Here is a 12,710-nt window from a genome sequence, read left to right as displayed (position 1 = left end):
TCTCATGTTGCTATTGGGACCTTCTGCCCTTTTTACTGTCACCATTTCTTCTGGGGGCCTTCCCAAAGCTTCTTTTTACTTAACTCTGTGGAGTGAAAAACTGCATGTGTGAAATTCTGTATGTGGAGAAATCAGCACTTGTGAAGGAAAGGCTCCTTCCTAGGGGACCTGGATAACTGCAAGGCATGCTCCTAAGGAAAGACAGTGCCATGATTCTTGGCCACGGGAACATTTCCCAGGGGGAGTATGTGCCAAAAGCTGTGACAGCTTAAGCGTTTTAGCAGGTTCAATATGTGCCACCCTCAGAAAAGGCTGAGGAGAGTGGGAGTGTGGAGGAAGGTGGTAGGGCAGTGTTTCCATTGGACCTTAAGAAAATGGAAATGGTCTAACTAAAGGTGTAAAAAAAATGAGAAAAGTGCTTCTCAGGAAATCTTTGGCAGCACAGACCTTTTGGAGAGCAGTATTTCTGTCCCAAGAACCCTGAATGGCTCCATTAAAACAGGAAGTTCCAGATGACAGCTACCTTGCAGAGTTGTCTTTAGAGGGTAGTGCTGCTCCAGCTAAGATTTACAGGCCTGTGCAGGTCCCCCTAATTTGATTAGAGGGCTGGCTTGGATAGGCAGGCTATTACAGCTTCAAAGGCACTAAAGCTGCCTAGGTGCTGATGGGTTTATGAAACATTGTTTCTCACTTCATTGCAGCTCCCACAAAGAATTATTAGATCAGGTTAGTGATAGATACCTAATAAAGAATGTCTCTGCGAGGCAGTTTATTTCACAGCAGGCGAGTTCCAGACTAGCAGACTGTGAAATCTCGAGGTTCCCACGAGGATAAATATGCTGAAATAAACTGCAATTACACAAACACCTCCCTGCACCTTCTCTTTTTTTTTTTTAAATTATTTTTCTGAAGGACTGGAGGGAAAAAAAAAAGGTGTCATTGTGTTAGCCTGAGCTGGAGGTACTTAGCACTGCATTAGTAAACAGGCACTGTGGGTTGGATTTTTTTTTTTCTCCTCTCTTAGCAGACGTTGCAAAACAACTTAAAATCATTCCATTTGCATGAGATGAGAGTGTGCAGCCAAAGATGAAATACAGCCTGATGGGAAGTATCAACCTGTTCTGGCTTTGGTGATGCCTGCTTCCCCAGCCCTTCCTAACCTTCCATAGAGGATTCCAGGGAGCACCTGCAGAACATCCTCCTCCTAGGGACAGGAGGAAGTGTTGTCTGTTACGATCATGCTCCTTTTCATCTGTTTCTCTGCTGCTATTCTCATCCGTCCCTGCAGTCTGTGTTTTCAGCTTCCCGAGTGTTGATAGTCCAGCACGATTTCCTCAGCCTGCCGTTTGATTGTTATTTGTAACGTCAAGATAAACCTAGCAAGCTTACTATCGGGAGCTCCAGCATCACTGTCAGCCTTCGGCTGCTCTCCCAAACCCAAGGGAATGGCGGTATGTTTCTTCCCAGGAGGGTATTGCTTCAGGCAGGCAGATTCCAGCCAATCTGGCCAGGAGCTTTTATAAACGGTGCTATCTTGCTTCTTTAAATCTCTTTGTCACTCTGCTCGTTGGTCGGCGAGTGAAGTCAACACTCATTTCCCCCACCCTCCCCCTGGAAGCAGCGTGCCCAGGAGAGCGCACTGTGGCTCCTCAGAAGTCACACCACTCGCACGGACAAACGGGAATTGCTAACTGCCGGAGGGCACCAGCCTTAAAAGCTAAGACAAGAGGCGGAACTGTTAAGGAAGAGTATTAAATCCCTGCCCTGCAGATTTATGAGACGTGTTTGCTATTGGAAGGACCGCCTGAAAACAACAACGACAAAAAAGGACAGATTTTAGCGTTTCTCGGTCTTGCGGGGAGCAGGCAGAACAAACAGACTGCGCGGTGCCTGTGTCAGTGTGGCTGTGGAGGAAGCAGATCTGATGGCCGCGGGGTGCGAGGAGTCTCTTTAGGGCACAGGTATCGTGCGTGTGAGTCAGCGCAGCTCCTCCCGTGCTAACGCACGGCCTTCCACCTGCGGCACTGCAGACTTTGAAGTCATTTCAGTTCACAGAATCAGTTTTTTAGGGTTGAGGGTTTTGGTTTTGGTTTGGTTTGTTGTTGTTGGAGGTTTTGGGTTTTTTTTTCTGGTCGTGCAGAAAGTCTTTTCTCCAGGCAGATGAAATCCTGTTCCATTTACAGCTGCCCACGCAGCTCTGACAATAGCATATGCTGTCTGCTATTGCAGAGGTCACTGCGTTTCCAGAAGTAACATCTTTTCTTCACAGATCAGTAGGAATTCCTTCTCCTCAACACTCCTTCTCTCACTTCTTTTTTATCTTCTTCCCTGAAGCTCAGGGAAATGCAAAGTTGCAAATCAGATTGCTTCGGAGAATTTTTTTTCCAAGTCTAAGCTTTTCGTTATCACCACCTTATAATTAGGGGAGGGGAAAGTCTTTAATCATATTTTATCCAGGGACTCCTACACGAGATCAGGAGTCCGGATCTTCGCTGATGTAGCCAAGAAGATGCTTGGAGTGGAGGTGAGTTTTGTTGAAGAGACTGAGCGAGCGCTGCAGCTCTCAGCTGTTATTCGAGCAATGCCGGTTCGGCTTTGGTCAGAGAAACCCGCGGCTGAGGCGGGCGAGTGCCGCGGCGGGAGGCTTGTGTTGCGCTAGGCGGATGCCCGCGTTGCAGTCGCAGGCCGGAGGCCAGGGATCGCTCCCCACCTCCTGCTGCTGGGATGAGGCCGTGCGGCCGCTCCGGGGCAAAGGAAGCCGCCGGGTTTGCCCAGCCTCTTTAGGGGCAGAGTGGCGGTGAGTAGCCGGGCGGCGATGGAGCGGCCGGCAGAGGCATCTGCGGGGAAGCCAAGCCCGCGTCTCCGGCCGCTCCGCCACCGGGCAAGGCAGGGCAGGGGAAGGGGCACTGCGGTGCCCTGGCAACGGCGCGCGGCCTCCCGCTCCGCTCTGCCGGCGACCTTCCGGCTACCGGGCGAAGGCGGAGGCGGGCCGCGGCCGGGCGGCGGCTGGAGACAGGCAGCGCCTCTGGCCAATACGCTCGCGGAGCGGCGGCATCGCGCCCCGCCCCTCGAGCCGCACCGCCCAACCAGCGCCCCGCCTGCGAGGCGTGGGGGCGGGATTTCCGCTGCCGGGGAGGCGGTTTTGTGTGTGTGTGTATGTGTGTGAGAGAGAGCAGAGCGTGCGGGGTCCCGGCTCCCCCGCGGGCGGCGGCGCTTGGCGGGTCCGGGCCGGCGTCCGTGGCCACCGGTGAGGGGTGGCAGCGGGCGACCCTCCCGGCGGCGCGGCCCTTTACGCCGGCGCTGAGGGGAATCCCCGCCGTGAGGGGACCCCTGTGAGACTGGGGGGGCCCCCTCAGGGGTGGCGGGGTCCCCCCGAGGGCGCGGGGTGGCGCGGCGGCGGCGGCCACAGCGGCAGTTTCTGCAGTTCTCGACTCCCCGCGCACGGTGAGGGGCGGGCGGGTGGGCGATGAATGGTTTCAGCACCGAGGAGGACAGCCGGGATGGGCCTCCCGCAGCCCCCTTTTATGGCCAGAGCTGCTGCCTCATCGACGACGGGGACCGCTGCGTGCGCCCCGCCGGCAACGCGTCCTTCAGCAAGAGGATCCAAAAGAGCATCTCACAGAAGAAGCTGAAGCTGGACATCGACAAAAGTGTGAGTCGCGGCCTCCGCCAGTCTTGCCCGCCGCCGAGCCCCCACTCACCGAGAAGCTGGCCGGGCGCGCCTTGCCGTCCCCAGCTCGGCACCGCACTGCGGTCCCTCCCGGGGAGGCCGCGCTCCCGGCGCCGCGGGCGGGCGGGCAGGCAGGCAGGCAGGCAGTAGAAAGTTGCTCCTTCGCTCGGCAAGTTGAGCTTTGTGACTCCCTTGAAGGGGTTCACTGAACCCTTGCAGGCTGTAAAAGAAGGGGTGCGAGAGGCGATGGGTTGTGTTGCCAGCTCGGTTCCTCTGGACTGCGTTTTGGCATCCTCAGCGTTACTACGCTACGGTAGGAGAAGAACATGCTGGGTAGAGATGCGGCTTTTTCCTCATGGCACTGATAATCTGCTGAGGCGTGATGAAGCAGCACTAAAGCGGTGTGTTTTGGGGGAAAGCTCTCGTGCTGTGGGGAGCTGACGATGTTCAGGGGAAGCGACGGAGCGAGCTGTCTTTGCTTTGGTGGCAATTGAGCTGTTTTAATTTCACTTTCGCATTGCAGACCGTAAGTGAGTGCAACGGCAGGATCCCTGTTGCAATGAGACGCCGCTGGCTTTACTTTTAGAATTAGGAAGGATCTGCGTTGTAGTGAAGGTGATCGCCGTTGTGTCTAAAGGGAAGGGCGAGGTGTGCCACCTCCTAGCAGGACACTCGTGTGCTTGCTGGTCGGCACAAAACAGCCCCATTTGCTGCTGACCTCTTAATGACATCAGGTGACAACTGTCAGGTCTCGATAGAAACAGGTCGTTTGTCGAGTAGAGAAAGAGGTAGAGGGGAGGCAGCCCGTCAAGGTGACAGATTACAGAAGGAGTTTCTCAGAAGTGACTTGGTTACCCGATCTCTGAAGATTAATACCAAAAAAGAAACTAAGATGAAGTTTTGAATTGATCTGTTCGGCAGCTTCCCCAGTTGGTTAGGTTGGTTCCTTTTGCGAGCTGAAATGCATCATGTCACAGGAAGAGAGTGTCTCCATTTGAAATATAATCTTACTTTTAAAAAGTGAAATCTTTCTCCTGCCTGTAGTCCTCGGCAGATTTGTCTACTGCCGTAGAGATTTCTTTCATTGTAGAAATGATTTTTTTTTGTTGACAGATGTAAGGCTTTAGAAATAAAAAGGGGAAATCAGACCAATGAACTCAAAGTGAAGGAAAAACATGAAGCAGGCTGCATAAAGAGATTCTGTTATAGACACTACATAATTTTAATCACTTGTTGTATATATGCTAACTTTAATCAGATACTGCTTGTTTAGAAGGGGATTCTGTGGCAGGATAAGCAACAGGAAGGAGCCATGTTTTGGTTTGCTTTACTTGTTTTAATTGAGGTCATTTGCCAACTTTGATTTGATTTAAACTTTTAAACACTTGCATTAATAATCTCCTAATGTTCTGTACTACTCAAACCAGAAAGTTTACAAGAGTGCAACAGAATGGTATTTCTCTTAGTAGTTACCTGGTAGTAAGTCCTGAAGCAAACGTCCTTCCTCCAGACAATTACTTTTTTTTTCCTCCTGGTGTATGACTGCAGCCATAAAAAAGAAATATATTATCAGCTGAGGTTCAGGTTCAGCTGGAGCTCTCGAGTCCTTCATTTTCCTTGCCTTTAGTCTTTGTAATGTAAATTATCTCTAACTCCAGAGAGTTTAAGATTAGAAATTCCTTAATGTCATGAGGCAGTCAGTCATGCCAGTCATGAGGGATGCATGCTGATAGTGGTGTCTAAGTGTCTGCTGTTGACTGCTGATCCTACAGCACCTGTTTTGATTGCTTTTTCACCGCTTTTGGCTCTTAGGTGAGACATCTGTACATTTGTGATTTTCACAAGAACTTCATTCAAAGTGTCCGAAACAAAAGAAAGAGGAAGACGAGTGATGATGGAGGTGACTCTCCTGAGCACGAAACCGATGTCCCGGAGGTTAGTAGGTGCCGAGTGGGTGTAGGTTGTTTCACCAATTTTGAGCATGTTGCAGTTCCACTTGGATGTTGTAATGCATCAGAGAATATTTACATTGTACATTGCAGTGCCACTGAAACTGCTTAGAGGGTTGCTCTCTCTTTGCATGAAGACTTTATTCCTTTTTCTGAGGTGTAATAATCTTCATTTTCTTCTTCATTCCTGCACGAGTTCTTTGCCCATAGAAAATTTTACACTTTACATAGAAAGTAAGTATATGGGGGTAACAGTTTCATGTATGTACTGCTTCCAGAGAGCTGTGAAAATAATATTTGATACTAACTCATTTTTTTAAGTAAAAATAAGATTTATTTTTAAATAATTATTTTTTTTAAGTAAAAATATTTTTGCTGGTGACTGAGTTCTCAGTATGAGTCTTCATTACTTAGCATGCATCATGTTGCAAATGTAGCAGAGAATTCAGTAGGTCACTCTCTATCTGTTTGGATATTTGATATCCAGGGATATTAAGCTTCTCCAGACCTTTACATAGGTGGTATTTTTGGAGCTATGTAAAACTACCTTCCAATAATTCGTGACCTCTTTTTCTTTTCAGGCAATAGGCCTGAGGGATGTTTTTCTGTGTTACAGGGCTCTAGAATAATCTCCTCTCTGTGCCATTGTGTGCTGTATTTGCTTTGGTGATGTTTCTGGTACTGTTGACGTTGCAAAAAGTTGTGCAGAGGTGATATTCGTGGAGGAGTTGAGTTCTGGCCACGTCAGCAGAGCCCTCTGCTGGAAATGCCACCTGTTTTGGCAAAAAGCATTTTATTTCTGGAGAAAAAAAAAAAAACCAGCAAGAATCATTTTGTCAGCAGAGCTGTGGTGTCTACAAACCTGCAGTGTGGAGGTGTTGAAAGAGTAGCAAGCATTCATTTTTTGGGGTTCAGGATACATGATCTTCTGTTCTGGCTGTTTGTGTTTGCCTTTTACGAGGTCCTCCTTCAGGACTCTCCTTATAAAGGCTTTACATTAGTTGCCAGGTCAAGACCCAGCTAGCTTCTAATTGGTGCTGTGGAGCATACAGGATGTTTTGTGGTTAAAAACTGAGGGGTGCACTTCACCTGTCCGAACAGGGAGCTCTGCAGTGTGTCATGCTTAATGTCATTTTCTTCTTGGTTTTCAGCAGATCCCTTTTGTCTTTGAACTGCCATTTCCCACATGATCTTCATCTTCCTTCCTGTACTCTCCTCCCCACACCCCTTGCTTTTCAACTGTGCACTTCTCATTTAAGTGTCTGAATTTCATTTCTTCTCTGTCCTCTGTTCTATGTCAGAAGCCATTTGTTCAGTGCCTGCTAAATTGATATTTCATGTGTGAGCTTTTTAAACCTTTGGGGAACAAAAGGTTCCCCTTTGCTTGGAGGTTGCAGGGGTATAATTGAGAGCAGAAATTGGCCAGCAATTCTGTTGACAGCATGTGAACCAGAACAAAATTTTCTATTTCCCTGGGGCTATTTTGGTCCTTTAGCATTAAAAACCACAAAATAGACTTAGATTTGTCAGTAAGACAAACTGATGTGGTGCTGAATGGAGGCAAAGAGCAGTCCTGTAGAGGAAGAAATAGTTATTTTTGGATAACTCTGCTTTTCTGCCTAAAAGAAGCTCAAGGTAGCGTTCATCCTGTCTTCTCTGCATCACTTCCAGGTTGACTTGTTCCAGCTCCAAGTGAACACTCTGCGACGCTACAAGAGACATTACAAGTTGCAGACGAGGCCTGGACTCAACAAGGCTCAGCTAGCAGAAGTAAGTGACAATAGAGGTAGTCTCGTCTCTGTTATTAAGAAGGTTTTTATCTCCTCTGCTAAAGTGCACATTGCTTGGACACTGAGACCTGTCAGGACTCTCTTGCTGGCAAGTACCACGTGTGCTGCAGACGGTTTCAGGGGATGATGCCGAGAGAAAACTTCGTGCTTGCTGTCACCTGAGACAGTCATGGAAGACTGGGAAGCTGGCGCTTGCAAGCGTGTTTTAGTAACTTGCTTTACTTCCCTTCCCTCCTTGTTCACCATCACAATCTGTTACCTTTAGGGAGCAGAAACAGAACCTGGTTTCCCACAGCCTGGGTGTAAGCTGAAGATGCTTGTTCCACTGAAACTCAGACTTAAACACAGCTAGTCATCTTAAGTGCCCCTGTTAGTTTTTCTTTCCTTACTTGAACTGGCTGGAATTGCTTATTATTAAAGGCAGAATCATTGACCATGACTTCAGATTCCTTGTTTCCCTCCCTTGTCCTATGTCTTGTTATTCTGTATTAAGTCAATGAAAGGCTGTTTCCTTAAGGGCCTCCAGTGCTGCTTTCTCACCATATGGGGTACTTGTTAAGAATTCTCTATCTCTTTGTTATTTGGGCTAGTTCTGCTTGTTGTGCATCTGCTCTGCTTTCTTTCCTGGCTTGATCTGGAGGCATTTTGTGGGAAAAGTCTTCTCTAAACTTGAAAAAACTGTAGCAGTTACTGAATGATAACAAGGTTGATTTTGTAAGCTGAGACTTTCACAACCGTCTGCCCAAAACTCTCTGTTCTCATTTTGCTTTAAAGAACAAAAACTGGCAGACCAACAAAGACAGCAAGACACTGTTTTGCTGTCTTTGAAAGTCAAATAGGGAATAAACATACAGAGTCTAGAGCATGTCTAGTGTAGTGCATGTAAGAGTGCGTTGAAGCAAGCAGGGTGGGTGTATGTCCTCATTAGTAGTTCTGACTTCTCATGTTCTAACTAACTGGTCCATAGTCTCTCAGCTACCTCCTGCCATGAAGGACTTAGACAATTTGCCATGAATGTGCCCAGGAGGAAAACAAACAAACAAACAACTACTATGCAAGCAGAAAATAAAGGGAGCCTAACTTAAAGTTGTCACACACTTCCCAGATTTCCTGTGAAGTCTGAGCAGCTTTGACCCTACGCTGGATCCTCGTCCAGCTCCCATGCTTGAATCACTGCTGCCTGAGGCTCTTAGACTCCTGCTGCTACCCCACCGTAAGGAAAACTCAAACTTCCATAAATCTTCTTGGAGTGACTTGTTGCTGAGCCTGCATCAAAATCTGGTTCTAGAGCTGTGTTTGGTACCAAAAAAAGGACTTCTTCCATTGGAGAAGCAGATCTCATCCAGCTCCAAGATGTTTTCTACATTCTGAGGAAAAAGCAGCTGATGGTTCAGGGCTTATGCTAATGTCAGAGAGGGGTAGCCCTAACCAAATCCTGACCTCCCCACTGCAAATCCTCTGCTGTTCCTTTCAAAAAAGCTTACCCAGGGCATTTTCCTCTGGGCTCTAAAACTTTGCTACGTCTGGTTCACACAGCAAAGTGTTTATTTCTGACACTCTCCTTTAAAACACTGAGCTGCAGGGGGAAGTTGCTCTCCAGATAATCTCAGCATGAAATGTGTCACTTAGGAGAGGCTCTGCTGCTTTGGCAGGAGGATGTTCTGGCTTCCAAATTCCACTCGTAGGTTGGCTGCAAATACTGCTGACACAGCAAGACTCTGCTGTGTTCAGACACACATTCCAGCTGTAAAGAGGGAGAGGTAAATGAGGACTGACAGTTTGAATTGGTGCATGTTTGACTAAAAGTCCATTACGCTCAGTGGCTGTAAGCTTGTTTTGGGGAAGTGAAGAGAATCCCTGTGCTGATTATTCCTCCTCTTTAATTTGAGGGTTTCCTGTCTCTTTGCATGTTGTCCTTCTAGACTGTCAGTCGACACTTCAGGAATATTCCTGTGAATGAAAAGGAGACACTTGCATATTTCATCTACATGGTAAAGAACAACAAGAGCAGGCTGGACCAGAAATCAGAAGGCGGCAAGCAACTAGAATGAAGATGAACAGGACTTGGAATAAAAGAGACCTTGAAGGAACAGACGGTATTGTGTATTTTAGGTGTATAAACTGTTGAAATATATTGTACTTTTTTTAATGCAGTAGGTCTGGATGACAGGAAATAAAAGGTAATACACAGACATTCTTATCAGGAGTACCTGCAAACATGTGCCCAGCATGTTTCTGAAGACTTCTTCCTCTCATTTCAAAGTTGCTTTGAAATAAAGAAATGAGGAAAATGAGGAAACCAAGTAAAACCTGTAGGACTGTGGAGTTTGTCGACTCAGTGTTTTAAACCAATTCTGGAAATCCTGTATCTCAGTGCAATTCAGATCACAGATGGAATTTTTTCACTGAATTCAGACTGCACCCCCAGCCACCATGCAGTGTGGCACAGGACTGGAATAGCGGCAGAGGTACAATCCAGTATCGAGCTGCACGGGTCGGAAGTTTGTCTGAAGCTCGCTCCCCACCTACACTTGTTCTGTCTTGCCTTGAGTCAGTGCTTCAACTCCCAAACTTCTACAAATGCTCCAGCTCACCAAATTTACTCCAGTGAACACTACTTGACTAGTCTGAAATTGATGACTTTTTAAAAATATTTTTCCTCCCACTCCCTTCTGATGTGGACACCAAACAACTCTCTGCAATCTCTTTTTCTAGTTTATTTTATTTAAGAACTCACTAATTAATTCTCTGTAAACATTTGAAACCTTCTCCATTTCCTCAGAATGTGGTATTAAGGCAAGTACAGCTGCTTTGCTGCCTTTGATCATGTTGGTAGAACTGTTTGTTTGATTCTCTTACCTGTACTTCCCTTGTATTCAGGGCTCAGTGATGGCAGGTGACACAGCGGCTTCAGACATCTGCCTCAATCTCTATGTCACATCAGGTACCGGTCACAAGTGACAGGAATTTTGTGCTGAAGCTTTTTTTTTAGCAGCTGTCACAAAACTGCTGCATGGATTAGTGGGCTTGTCTCCATTTGGTATAAAGCAGACTTTGTTGAGGAGTGTAGCACTATAACTGGGGTAATGAACTGACTGGAGCATGATGCATTTCGTCTGTGTTTGCAGGGCACACAGACCTGAAGCACTTGCCTTTGGTGAGCATTCTGTGTTCTTCCCTAGCAGCTGTGTGAGTGAAGGGTGGCATACTGGTGCTCTGCAACTGGGCACTGTAGGAGGAGATTGCTCTGACTTGTTATTTAAAGCCAAGGTGTCCTTACAAATAACACAGTGATTATTTTGGCAAAAGGAGTTTATGAAAGTGTTGGTCATGACTGACTGTTCTCCAGTGACCTCAAATTCTGTTCAGGGGGATTTCATCACTTAAAGCACCATTCTTGTTTCTTTGCTGTCCTAACCAGTGTCTCCATCCTGTTACAAGATGCCAAGACTCCACATAGAGAGTATATTCTCAACAAGCCTTAAGCAACAAACTGAACGGTAAAAAACTTTGGCTAGAATTTTGTCAATGGCAAGTTTTAATATTCCAAAACTGGATGAAGCTTTATTGAAGAGCTAAATACGCAGGTCACAATCCCAGCTTAGTACTGCACTGTGTTTTGTAAGGCATGAAGGGCTCAGAAAATGAAGCTCTTGTTGAAGCTCTCACAGGGTTTCTTTAAAAATCAAGTCACAATTCAAAGCAAGTTCTTCACATCAGCTCTGGAGTGTTTGCTGATACTCCAGAAACCATGTTCAACATGCTTCACCATGTTTAAGTCTTGTGTCATAGGCAGAATGACTCTGCTAGAGCATACATCCCATTTGTGAAGTTTTGGGGAGTGTGATTGTTTCAGCATTTCCTTGTTCCATTCAGTATGGATTTTAAGAACATCAGACCAGAAAGAGGTTCGAGGACTGAGGAGAGAATTGTGTTGTGCCAGTATTTCATGAATGTTTAAACATGTCCTGATTCCTCTGCTCCTTTCCTTATTGGAAGGGCGGAGTAATTCCCACATCAGTCAAAGTGATCTGGCTTCTCTCATTCAGGACAGACAGCTAAAAGGGTACATTCTCTGACTGCATGTTGATCTTCAAAGGGCTCATGTAATCAGATGGTATTATCAAGGGAAAATGAGTTTCTGAGCTGAGAGGGTTATGCCTCATTGTAACTTCTAGACCAAAACTGTAAAAAGTGTAGTTTCTTTGGGATTTATTTTTGTTGTTGTATTTAGTTTTATTTCTAAGAGTTTTAGCAGCCAGCAGCAAAACCATTCTTTTCAAGGAATTATGGTGGCAGGTTCCATCTGTTCAGGTGTATTCACTGGAATGCTTTTGTGCAGAGATGGTATCCAGGAAATCTGGGGGGTTGGCTTTTTTCTTTCTTTTTTTCTTTTTTCTTTTTTTTTCTTTTTCCTTTTTTCTTTATTCTTTATTTCTTTTTTTTTTTTCCTTTTTTCTTTTTTCTTTTTCCCTTTTTTCTTTGTTCTTTTTCCTTTTTTTCTTTTTTCTTTTTCCTTTTTTTCTTTTTTCTTTTTCCTTTTTTTCTTTTTTTTTTTCTTTTTTCTTTTTCCTTTTTTTCTTTTTTCTTTTTCCTTTTTTTCTTTTTTCTTTTTCCTTTTTTTCTTTTTTCTTTTTCCTTTTTTTCTTTTTTATTTTTCCTTTTTTTCTTTTTTCTTTTTCCTTTTTTTCTTTTTTCTTTTTCCTTTTTTTCTTTTTTCTTTTTCCTTTTTTTCTTTTTTCTTTTTCCTTTTTTTCTTTTTTCTTTTTCCTTTTTTCCTTTTTTCTTTTTCCTTTTTTACTTTTTTCTTTTTGCTTTTTTGTTTTTATTTTTTTTTCTTTTTTCTTTGTTGTTGTTGCTTTCTGAAAATAATGGATGGATGTAGAATGTGATCCTTGTTGGTTTCGCTCTTGAAGCAATTATACTTTTTTGAAGATGATGATGATGAAGAGATGTTTACCAGCCATTAGCAGTTGTTTATAAGGTGGAAAGCTTGGAGGCAAGACACCAAAGAACTAGAAGAATCTTTGGCTGTCAGACCCCATGGCCTTATAAACCCTTGCAAATGCCTTATTACCTTGCTAGAGCAAAATGCCTTGAGCAAAAGAAAGCTGATGTCTTGTTGGAAGAGTCAGCCACTCGCTGGCTGCCATGCTATAAACTGAAACCACACGTCAATTCAGTAGCAATATCCATGTTCAGGGTGCCTGTGATTCTTGAAAAGCATTTAGTGTCTAATAACCAGAAAACGCAACAATGCAATTGTCCTTCTGTACGATACCATATTCTGTCTGTCTGACT

General features: G+C 45.4%; 1 protein-coding gene across 1 annotated transcript; it reads left to right on the top strand.

The window, feature by feature from the left end:
* Nucleotides 1-3,152: 3,152 nt before the first annotated feature.
* Nucleotides 3,153-10,233, top strand: SAP30L (SAP30 like). Its single transcript, XM_064161313.1, has 4 exons — nucleotides 3,153-3,652; nucleotides 5,483-5,605; nucleotides 7,291-7,389; nucleotides 9,332-10,233. Exons 1-4 carry the CDS (start codon nucleotides 3,467-3,469, stop codon nucleotides 9,458-9,460), a joined length of 537 nt encoding a protein of 178 aa, XP_064017383.1. The 5' UTR covers nucleotides 3,153-3,466; the 3' UTR covers nucleotides 9,461-10,233.
* Nucleotides 10,234-12,710: the final 2,477 nt, after the last annotated feature.

The sequence above is a fragment of the Pogoniulus pusillus genome, chromosome 22, assembly GCF_015220805.1.
Source record: "Pogoniulus pusillus isolate bPogPus1 chromosome 22, bPogPus1.pri, whole genome shotgun sequence".
NCBI classification, from domain to species: domain Eukaryota; kingdom Metazoa; phylum Chordata; class Aves; order Piciformes; family Lybiidae; genus Pogoniulus; species Pogoniulus pusillus.
This window is presented reverse-complemented; position numbering and strand designations above follow the sequence as displayed.

What these genes read in the sequence shown, in the direction of transcription:
- SAP30L (XM_064161313.1), top strand. Translation starts at nt 3,467, where the DNA reads ATGAATGGTTTCAGCACCGAGGAGGACAGCCGGGATGGGCCTCCCGCA. An exon ending in AGCTGGACATCGACAAAAGT is followed by an intron (nt 3,653 to 5,482) that starts GTGAGTCGCGGC and finishes TTTGGCTCTTAG; the next exon opens with GTGAGACATCTGTACATTTG. An exon ending in ACGAAACCGATGTCCCGGAG is followed by an intron (nt 5,606 to 7,290) that starts GTTAGTAGGTGC and finishes CATCACTTCCAG; the next exon opens with GTTGACTTGTTCCAGCTCCA.